The sequence below is a fragment of the Heterodontus francisci genome, chromosome 35 (assembly GCF_036365525.1).
Source record: "Heterodontus francisci isolate sHetFra1 chromosome 35, sHetFra1.hap1, whole genome shotgun sequence".
Taxonomy (NCBI): Eukaryota; Metazoa; Chordata; class Chondrichthyes; order Heterodontiformes; family Heterodontidae; genus Heterodontus; species Heterodontus francisci.
This window is the reverse complement of record NC_090405.1, coordinates 52,164,295-52,175,287: the sequence shown is the minus strand read 5'-3', so window position 1 is coordinate 52,175,287 and position 10,993 is coordinate 52,164,295. Positions and strand designations below refer to the sequence as shown.

The following is a 10,993-nucleotide window of genomic DNA, read 5'->3' as shown; positions in this document are numbered from 1 at the left end:
TGAACAGCATCCTGAATCAGGGCTTAAAACACTGGAACTCTCTATCATTGTAGCATGGGCAATAAGTGTCAGCATCAGCAAGGATGTGATAGCACCAGAGAGGGTGTAGAGGAGATTTACAAAGATGTTGACAGAAATTGAGAATTTTAGCTATGAGGAAAGATTGGAAAGGATAGGATTGTCTTCCTTGGAACAGAGGAGGCCAAGGGGAGATTTAATTGATTACATTTAATTATGAGGGGCCTGGATAGAGTGGATAGGAAGGACCCGTTTCCCTTAGCAGACAGACCAATAACCAGGGGCACGGATTTAAAGTAATTGGCAAAAAGATTAGAGGGGAGTTGAGGATAATTTTTTTCACCAAGAGGGTGAGGTAGAAATGCTGGTCACATATAAAATACGTACTTGGATATGCATTTTGAAGTGCTGTAACCTACAAGGTTAGGGACCAAGAGTTGGAAAGTGGGATTAGGCTGGAAAGCTTTTCTTCCGCTACACAGACACGATGGGCCAAATGGCCTCTTTCTGTGCTGTAAGTTTTTTAACGTTTCTGCATCTAGTTTGTGTTGGGAGGGACAGGAAAAAGTTTCTCCGCATCATGGGTGCAGTTTGTGTTTTTTTTTCCACCCTTTGCCATATTTGAACCCGAAGTGCAGTTTTACAGGTGAGAAACAGCACAGGAGAGCCAGCAGGTGAAGGGAAAGGTCACTGCAGCAGGTGAAGGGAAAGGTCACTGCAGCAGGAGAGGTCAAGAAGCCATTGGAACAGACCAGGGAAAGCCTGAAAAAAACCACCCAAGGGTGAAGATCGATCATGAAGCGAGGAAGGAAATGCTCAGCAAGTCAGACAGTGTCTGTGGTGAGAGGAAGGTAGGGTTAACATTTCAGGTCAACGACCTTTCACCAGGACCGACAAAAGCCCTTGGACCCGAATCTTTAACTGAGCTTCGTCCTCCCTCCACAGTTGCTGATGACCTGCTGAGCGAACCCAGCATTTTCTGCTTTTACTTCAATTTCCAGCATCCTTAGTATTTTGCTTTTAGTTCGAATGAAAAGTTGGAAGGCTGTGGCCCAGTCATGGGAAAGGCAGAGAGAGGCAGGTGTGGAACAGGGAACAGTTTAGAACTATAGAAAAATTACAGCACAGGAGGCCATTCAGCCCGTCGTGTCTGCGCCGGCCGTAAAAAATAGCCGCTCAATCTAATCCCATTTACCAGCACCTAGTCCATAGCCTTGCAGGTTACAGCACTTCAGATGCATGTCCAGGTACCTTTTAAATGAGTTGAGGGTTTCTGCCTCCACCACCATTCCTGGCAGTGAATTCCAGACACCCACCACCCTCTGGGTGAAAATGTTTCTCCTCATGTCCCCTCTAATCCTTCTTAAATCTGTGCCCCCTGGTAATTGACCTCTCCGCTAGGGGAGACAGGTCCTTCTTGTCTACTCTATCTCGGCCTCTCACGATTTTGTACACCTCAATTAAGTCACCCCTCAGCCTCCTCTGTTCTAATGAAAACAACCCTAGCCGATCCAGTCTTTCCTCATAGCTGCAATTATCGAGCCCTGGCAACATCCTTGTAAATCTCCTCTGTATACTCTCCAGAGCAATTATGTTTAAATAATTATGTTTAATAATCGAAAGTAAAATAAAGAGTTAAAATAGGTAAGTTTACGAGAAGAAACAAAATAGTAACAAGGCTGGGTGGAGCTCAGAGAGCCACCTAGTAGCCAGAGCCTGTAACTACATCCAGTTGGCACAGCAGAATTAATGGGAAATTGCATCAGCTCAGCCACCTAAATATGGTGGCACATAATGTTTCGGAAAAGTGTCACCGAAAAATTAATGAGCAGCAGGTGGTAAAAGCCCATACCATACCAGTAGCTGCATTCAACCATTGCCAACCATAATCCTTGATTCTGCACTCTGGTCATGTTGTTAAGTTTTTTGTGTTATTAGGCCTGAGTAAATATCATCCACTGTTTTATAAATTCTAGCCATTTAATAACAAATTCTAAGAGTACAGACTTCATAGAAATTTTAGGTGGTCATACATAAAAGTGTAATTGGAGGCACCCAGTTCAGCCTATTCCCTGCAATTTTCCCCTTTAATATTTTTCAAGTGTTTATCCAGTTTCCTCTGAAATGTTGTGGTTGATTCATTGGTCTTTCAGATGAGATGTTAAACCGAGGCACTCCACAACTACTATTAGAAGAGCAGGGGAGTTCTCCCCGGTGTCCTGGCCAATGTTTATCCCTCAAATAACATCACAAAAACAGATGATCTGGTCATTGTCACATTGTTGTTTGTGGGAGCTTGCTGTGCGCAAATTGGCTGCAGCTTTACAACAGTGCCCAAGCATCGAAAGTACTTCATTGGCTGTAAAGCGCTTCGAGATGTCCTGAGGTGGTAGAAAGGCTCTATATAAATGCAAGTCTTTCTTTCAATATCCACCGGTGGAATGGATTCCATATTTGAACACCAGTGTGTGGGAAAATTTCTTCTAATCGTCCAACTTTCCGGTTTGTACACTTTTTCACAAACATAATGTAACAAACAGAGCAGAAATCAATGATTTAATGAATTTCAAAATGGTTCAGTCACATTTATAAAACAAAGTTGAACATAAGACTTCCTTCCAAGTTCTGTAAAAGATAGGAAGAGTGATTCATCGATTCAGAAAACATAAAACAGTTTATAACGATCCCATTCTTCAGTTTTTACATAAAATCCCGCTCAGACTCAGTGATGTTCCAAAGTATTTTCCGCTGATAGCGACTTCAACCAAGTCATAGATTGAGATCTTCTGGAAATGTCCCTACAGGTGTTGGCTGTATATGTTATTGGAGCAATTTATTCCGACTCCGTTATCTGCTCCGTTTCCCATTCTTCCATTCATTTAGTGTTTATCAATCGATATTAAGCATCATTCTCCAAATCCTGACAATATCCAAACGTTTCTCAACGGTAAATCAAAAACTCATTTGCCAATCTCAAGATGCCAACTGCAGCCCCCCTCACCACCGCAGCTGAATCAGCTCAAAGAGTGGGACTTGGCACCTTTATAATTTCTGTGCCTTAGTACAACGTCTAGCCACTGAAGTACCCAGATGTCTCTAAATCATTTAAATAAACGCCAAGCTTAATTCTTGAGCTTAAATTCAAAACACTTAAACTAAAGGTAAACATAGACCGTGTGCACACTGTGCTTTGCTGCTTTGGTCTCAAAAGTGGGGTTTGCAGATCTGTGGAGTGAGGAACAGAATTAAGGGTTCAGGAGAAAAACACTGCGGATGCTGGAATATCTGAAATAACAGAAAATGCTGGAAATGCTCAGATCTGACAGTGTTTGTGGACCGTATACTCTCTGGAGTTTAGAAAATGAGAGCTAATCTCATTGAAACACAAAAGATTCTGAAGGGTTTTCACAGGGTGGACATTAAGTGGTTATTTCCGCTGCTGGAGAATCTAGAACACGGGGGGCACAGCCTCAGGATAAGGACTCGGCTGTTTGTGACTGAGATGAGGAGAAATTCCTTCACCTCAGAGGGTTGTGCACCTTTGGAATTAGTCTGCTCCTGCTCCTAATTCTTACGTAAACAGAGCTGAGGTTTCACGGTTTGCTTCTCTCTGCAAGGATGCTGAAATGTTTCCAGTTTCTATTTCGGTTTTCCAGAAGCCGGTGTGTTTAAAGGTGACCTGCGGGTGCTGCCCGCACATCCAGAGCTGGCGAGAACAGCATCTGCACAAGATCTGTGGGCGGCACAGTGGCGCAGTGGTTAGCACCGCAGCCTCACAGCTCCGGGGACCCGGGTTCAATTCTGGGTACTGCCTGTGTGGAGTTTGCAAGTTCTCCCTGTGTCTGCGTGGGTTTCCTCCGGGTGCTCCGGTTTCCTCCCACAAGCCAAAAGACTTGCAGGTTGATAGGTTAATTGGCCATTATAAATTGCCCCTAGTATAGGTAGGTGGTAGGGAAATATAGGGACAGGTGAGGACGTGGTAGGAGTATGGGATTAGTATAAATGGGTGGTTGATGGTCGGCACAGGCTGAAGGGCCTGTTTCAGTGCTGTATCTCTAAATCTAAAAGACCAGTGCCAAAGTGGAAGCCACATAACAATTGCTGCACTTTAAAGCTGTTTGTTATTAGCTGATGGTTGTCAGAGTCTTCCAGTGATATTTAAAGCAGCTTTCAGAGACTTTTTTCCCGAAGGATTTTTCAGAATTGACCTGAATTTCCATTTTTTTAAGCTGTTAGTCTGGCTGTAAAAACCTCTGAAAAGGTTATGCCTTGTTGCATGAGGTGTAAGTGGGTTTTTTGAAGGGTTTTTGATGGTAACTGGTCTCAATCCTGCAGAAACTCAATGATTTCTGATCGAAGTTGGGAGAATTCCTCCTCAGACAGTAAGTGTTTGCAGATTATTTCCAGCGCCTTCTCCTCGGTCAGGCTGCTGTAATCCTGGGGGTTTTTGATGGGAAAGTGCCCGGCCAGCTCGCACAGAGCCACGTTAAAGGCCGTCTCCTCCTTCACCCCGAAGCAGCTTCTCCGGGGCCAGAGGACGATGCGGACCCCGTCCCGGGAGCCCGGCTCAGCGGCCCGGCTCCCCAGCGGGCAGCCCCGGGTCAGGAACAGGTTGTGAGCCAGCGAGCGGCGCACCAGGAGGCGGGTGAGGGCGTGCACGGCGGCGGCGGCCTGCGGCAGGTCGGTGCCGTCCGTGTAGAAGACCAGGCCGCGGGTCGGGTGCCCGGACAGGAGGTGAACCCGGGGCCGGGGCCCGGCCGCTCCGTTCCGAGGCGAGCCCGGGGCCAGAGGCTCGGTCGGGGCCGACTCCAGCTCCAACCGGTGGCCCAGGTAGTAGCCGTGCAGGTGGAGGTGGTTGACCGAGGCCGAGGCCCCGAGGCTGTTGAATCCGACCCGGAACCCGGGCTCGGAGCTCAGGAAGAGCAGCTCCAGGGCCCGCAGCACCGAGTCCCGGGTCAGGAGCTGCGGGAGGCCCCGGGCCGGCTCGGGCAGCAGCAGGACGTGGCCCCACTCCAGCGGGCTGACGTTGATGATGAGCAAGGGCTCGGGCTGCTCCCGGCGGCCGGCACCGGCGGCGCCTCCCCGGCGGAGGCTGAAGAGGACCTCGCGGGGCGGGATGCGGGTGAAGTTGAAGCGCTCGGGGTCGAAGGGCTGCTGGAGGCTGAGGATCTCCTGCGGCCGCCGCCGCTCCGTCGCCCGCTTGGTGTTGAGCTGGGCCACGAAGCGGCGGGGCCCCGGCAGGAGGCGGCTGGGGAGCTCGGGGCCCTGCAGGCGGTAGCGGAAGCAGCCGCCGGACATCCGCTCCTCCCAGGCCGAGCGCAGCGCCGCGTCGAAGCGGGAAGCCGGACCCGGGCCGCCCCACCGGACCCCGCTGCGGATCAGATCCCGCTCCGTGTAGGCGAACACCGGGGCCTCGGCCCAAGGCCGGGCCGGACCTCCCGCCTCCATGGGCGCCGCCATCTTGTCCTGACGTCAGCAGCCGCCCAAAGCCCCAGTCCGTTCCCATGGTTTCCAGAGGCTGTCCCGCCAAACGCCTGACACAAAAACCCCACTGGATCAAGCATAGAATCAATGGTTACAGCGCAGGAGGAGGCCATTCGGCCCCTCCCGTTTGTGCTAGCTCTCAGCAAGAGCAACTCACCTAGTCGCATAGCCCTGCCTTTTCCCTGTTGCCCTGCAAATTTGTTCTGTGTAGATGATTATCCAATTCCCTTTTGAAAGCCTGGATTAAACCTACCTCTACCACGCTCTCGGGCAGTGCATTCCAGATCCTAACCACTCGCTGCGTAAAAAAAGATTTTCCTCATGTCGCTGTTTCTTCTTTTGCCAATCACTTTAAATCAATGTCCTCTGGTCCTCGATCCTTCCGCAGACGGGAACAGATTCTCTCTGTCTACTCTTGTCCAGACCCTTCATGATTTTAAACACCTCTAGCAAATCTCCTCTCAACCTTCTCCCAGAACAGACCCAGATTCTCTAGTCTACCCTCTCTAATGCGTTCACATCCTTCCTGAAGTATGGAAGACAGGTTCATCGTAACTTCCTTGGCTTTTGCTCTCGCGCCCCTTTTATAAAGCTGCATGCTGGAAATGTGAAATTTTTAAAAATGCTGCAAATGCTCAGTTCTGATGAAAGGACCTTTTTGTCATTTATTTCACAGGATGTGGGTGTCACTGGCCAAGCCAGCATTTATTGCCCATCCCTAATTGCCCTTGAGAAGGTGGTGGTGAGCGGACTTCTTGAACCACTGCAGTCCATGTGGGGTAGGTATACCCACAATGCTGTTAGGAAGGGAGTTCCAGGATTTTGACCCAGCGACAGTGAAGGAACGGCGATATAGCTCCAAGTCAGGATGGTGTGTGACTTGGAGGGGAACTTGCAGGTGGTGGTGTTCCCATGTATTTGCTGCCCTTGTCCTTCGAGGTGGTAGAGGTCGCGGGTTTGGAAGGTGCTGTCTAAGGAGCCTTGGTGCATTGCTGCAGTGCATCTTGTAGATGGTACACACTGCTACCACTGTGCGTCGGTGGTGGAGGGAGTGAATGTTTGTAGATGGGGTGCCAATCAAGCGGGCTGCTTCGCCCTGGATGGTGTCGAGTTTCTTGAGTGTTGTTGGAGCTGAAACGTTAACTCTGTTTCTTTCTCTACAGATGCTGCCCGACCTGCTGGAAATTAAAGGCATTTTGCTTCACTTACACCCATTCCTGGAAATAATTCTGAATTTGCCAGTGGAGAGCCCCCCCCTCACCCCCGGGCCGCCAATCATTGATCCAACAGCAAGTGAGCCAATAAGAAATAAAGATTTTATCAGCCTATCAACTCGCAGTTGCGTCAGCCAATCGGAGCGCTGTTGGTTTCACTTCAACTAATGGACATCGACATGGTCTTTAGCAGCCAATAAAAGCCGCTGGGTGTCACAGTGCGACCAATCAGCATCAGGCAGCGCGGTCCAGCAATGGGAAAGTGGGGCCATTGGACCAATCAGATAAAGCGTCCAGTTGCCATGGCTACGATGCCGCCAGAGCCCTGTGCGCGGCCTGGCCGGGCGGGCGCCAGGTGAGTGAATGAGGGGCGGGAGAAGCGAAAAATTAATCCATTAAATAAATCAGTAAAGCGCCGCGGCGGGCGGCCGTTTGCGTTGTGGAGAGACCGGGGACCGGGGCTGAGAGCCGGCCGCGGCCTTCCCTGCTCCTCGCCGGCCGCTTCAGGCCCATAGCAACGGGCCGCGGCCTTAGCGACCGGTCGCTCTGCCAAGTGAGCAAGCTCTGATCCAGGTTCAACACTGAGTTCACCGGCTTAAAGGCTTCACTTCTGCAGGCAGGTTCGACTCGGCAAATGCACTGTTCCATTCTGCCTGAGAATGGCCGCTGTGGAGCTCCTTGGGATGCACTGCCGCCCAGCAGGCGCTGCACGAATGCAAACTGCTGTTGTTGTGGGGTTTCAATATCGATCAGTGTGAGGTGGTGCATGTTGTTGGAGGAATGTGGAGGCCTTGGAAAAATAGGAGTCTAAATGGGGTAGAGTTGCAAAGGGATCCGGGGTTACAGATGCACAAATCATTAAAAAAAACTGCACTTTAATAAGGATAGAATTGAAAGGCAATAAAGTTATGTTAAACTTGCATAGCACTTTAGTTAGACTGCATTGTGAACAGTTCTGGTCTCCATATTATGAAAAGGATATAGAGGCGCTGGAGAAGGTGCAAAAAAGATTTACTGGAATGATAGCAGAACCAGGAGGTTGTAAGCTATCGTGAAAGGCTGAACAGGCTGGGGCTCTTTTCTCTAGAAAAGAGCAGATCTTTAAAGTTTGGAAGAAGTTTGGTAGGGTGGAGAGCTGTTTCCATTTTTGAGGGAGTCCGAACGCTGGTGCCATAAATATAAGATAGTTACTAATAAGGTTACTAATAGGTTGCAGGAAGATATTGATGGTCTGGTCAGATGGGCAGAAAAGTGGCAAATGGAATTCAACCTGGAGAAGTGTGAGGTGATGCAGTTGGGGAGGGCAAACAAGGCAAAGCAATACACGATTAATGGGAGAATACTGAGAAGTGTAGAGGAAGTGAGGGACCTTGGAGTGAATGTCCACAGATCCCTGAAGGCAGCAGGGCAGGTCGATAAGGTGGTTAAGAAGGCATATGGAATCCTTTCCTTTATTAGCCAAGGTATAGAATGTAAGAGCAGGGAGGTTATGCTGGAACTGTATAACTCATTGGTTAGGCCACAACTTGAGTACTGTGTGCAGTTCTGGTCACCTCATTACAGAAAGTATGTAATTGAACTAGAGGGGATACAGAGGAGATTTATGAGGATGTTGCCAGGACTGGAAAAATGTAGCTTTGAGGAAAGATTGGATAGGCTGGGTTGTTCTCCTTGGAAGAGAGAAGGCTGAGAGGAGATCTGATTGAAATGTACAAAATTTTGAGGGGCCTGGATAGATTGGAGGTGAAGGGCCTATTCACCTTAGCAGAGAGGTCAGTGACGAGGGGGCATAGACTTAAAGTGATTGGTAGAAAAATTAGGGGAAATGAGGAAACAGTTTTCACCCAGAGGGTGGTGATGGTCTGGAACTCACTGCCTGAAAGGGAGTTGAGGCAGAGACCCTCAACTCATTCAAAAATAGTCTGGATATGTACCTCAAGTGCCATTAGCTGCAGGGCTATGGAACAAATGCTGGAAGGTGGGATTAGAATAGGTGGATTGTTTTTCGGCTGGCACAGACACGATGGGCCAAGTGGTCTCTTTCCGTGCCTTAAGCTTTCTATGATTTCTATTTCTAAATTGAATAAGGAATTCAGGAGAAACTTCTTCACCCAGAGAGTGGTTAGAAAGGGGAACACGCAACAACAAGGAATAGTTGAGGCGAATAGCATAATTACATTTAAGGGGCGCTAGATAAGTACATGTGGGAGAAGGGAATAGAAGGATAGGCTGATGTGGTTGGTGAAGTAGGCTGGAGGTGGCTCGTGCAAAGCTTAAACACTGACATGGCCCAGTTGGGCTGAATGGCCAGTTTTTGCACTAGTAAACCTATGTAAAAAGATTACATTTGCCTGTTGAAGTTTTTGTATGTTTTGGCCATGCTCTTCTGCAGTTGCTGGCCAAGATACTTTGCCCTTTGCGCCCACCATTACCACTCCAATGAGCCATTCTTCATTTGAGACGCCAGTGAGTGTGGGAAGGCTGTTCAACTGTGGGGGACCTCACAACCATTTCAGATCCTGCCATCACCCATAATTAGGATATTTGACCAAGCTTTTGGTCACCTATCATAATATCTCATTCTCTGACTTTGTATTAAGCTATTGTCTGTTCGCCCTTCCGTCAAGCACCTTGGGAGGTTTTACTACATTAAAGGTGCTTTATAATGCATTTTGTTGAATTATTATCCGATGGCATGATTTTACTGAGGTTTATAAATTGCATAAGTTCACTCCATTTATTATTTTCTGGACCCCCCACCCCCACAAGCCATTCCCTAATTAGAAAGACAGGCATAGAATCATGTATCCTGCTCAAAGACTTATGTAAACAACCCTCTGTAAACAGTCTCTAGAAGGTTGTGTGAAAATTCATGCTTGATTTCTCTTCTGGTTCTACCGTCATCATTGACTGTTGTCTTTACCTAATTGGAATGTCACTGTCTGGAGGCCTGAGGATAGTTTGGGCATGAGGACACATCCTGTAGATCACTGATACACGGTGCTAGGAGAACCTCCTGCTGACACTACTTTTTTATTTGTTTCATGGGATGTCGGCGTCACTAGCAAAGCCAGCATTCGTTGCCCGTCCCTAATTGCCCTAGAGAAGGTGGTGGTGAGTTGCGTTCTTGAACCGCTGCAGTCCTTGGGGTGTAGGTACACCAACAGTGCTGTTAGAGAGGGAGTGCCAGGATTGTGATCCAGTGACAGTGAAGGGACAGCGATATAGTTCCCAGTCAGGATGGTGTGTGGCTTGGAGGAGAACCTGCAGATGGTGGTGAGCTGCAGCCATCAGCAATCCTGATGTTGGTGGCACTTTGGTCAAGTAATGTTTGAAACATTAAATTCTGAGAGGGCTTGTCAGGGTAAATGCTTAGTGGCTCTTTCCCCATCTGAGGTCATAGGCTGGGATTTAATGCTGGCGACAGGGGTCACGACGTCCGGAAAAAGCAACGAGAACCCTGTCTCGCCTCTTCTGTGGAAGGTCCGCCGAATTTAGTGCCAATTAGGCACTTGGGTGGACAGCAGCAGGCCTTCCACGGGATCAAGGACCCCGATGAAGGAAGTCCTGCCCTTGGAGAGCTGCCGGACAATCAGAGGCTGGCAGCTCTTCCACTGAGCAGAGCCACTGTGGAGGGGGTTGCTGCTGCCGGTGGTGGTGCAGGAATGTTACGGGACCCAGGTCACAGGGAGGTCTCATGTGGTGGAGGTCACGGAGGAGGGAAGTGTAGGGGGACATCAGCAAGGGCAGGGGGTTGGCTGTCATCGGGGCCCCCCTTCCCGATGCTGGGTCCCTCGTTCAGGCCTTAAGTGCCTTTTAATGAGGGACCCCGCCTCCAGAGCCGGGAAGCAGCCCACACGGTTTTTTGTGCCGTGCTTCCGTGCAGCAATAGGGCGCCACCCTCCCCCCCTGCTGTATGGCTAATTGCAGCAACGGGATGAGGTCGGAATTGGGCTTTAATTCCGCAGTTAAGGGCCTCAATTGGCCGCAGGGCGAGAAGGCCATTCACAGGCCTTCCCACCCCAGATTAATTTTGCGGTGGCAAAAGTGGTAAGGTCCGCCACCATCCCACCCGATTTTATGCTCCCCCTGCCTCTAAACAGGCTATGGGGGAGAGCGTAAAATTCCCCCCAAAGTCTTAGGATTTAGGTCTTTCTTTACTTGGGTGGTGGTGAATCTTTGGAATTCTCTACTTCAGAGAGCTGTTGTTGCTCAGTTATTGAGTATATTCAGGACTGAGATCGATAATAAGGGAATCAAGGGATATGAGGATAGGA

General features: G+C 49.2%; 2 protein-coding genes across 4 annotated transcripts in view; one reads left to right on the top strand and one right to left on the bottom strand.

The window, feature by feature from the left end:
• Window positions 1-2,561: 2,561 nt before the first annotated feature.
• On the bottom strand, window positions 2,562-5,494 carry gdpgp1 (GDP-D-glucose phosphorylase 1). The gene has a single exon (XM_068015588.1). The coding sequence runs from the start codon at window positions 5,476-5,478 to the stop codon at window positions 4,342-4,344; it is 1,137 nt and encodes a 378-aa protein (XP_067871689.1). The 5' UTR covers window positions 5,479-5,494; the 3' UTR covers window positions 2,562-4,341.
• A 1,203-nt stretch (window positions 5,495-6,697) lies between these two features.
• Window positions 6,698-10,993, top strand: part of LOC137350697 (tubulin polyglutamylase TTLL13-like) — a 52,502-nt gene continuing 48,206 nt past the window's right edge. For all 3 annotated transcript variants that reach the window (XM_068015584.1, XM_068015586.1, XM_068015583.1), the window contains exon 1: window positions 6,698-7,071. In XM_068015584.1, coding sequence (XP_067871685.1) covers window positions 6,971-7,071 — 101 coding nt within the window. In that variant the 5' untranslated portion in view covers window positions 6,698-6,970. The remainder of the gene's footprint in view (window positions 7,072-10,993) is intronic.

Bases quoted from the DNA above. Each gene is read 5' to 3' on its own strand.
- gdpgp1 (XM_068015588.1), bottom strand. From the start codon at position 5,478: ATGGCGGCGCCCATGGAGGCGGGAGGTCCGGCCCGGCCTTGGGCCGAG.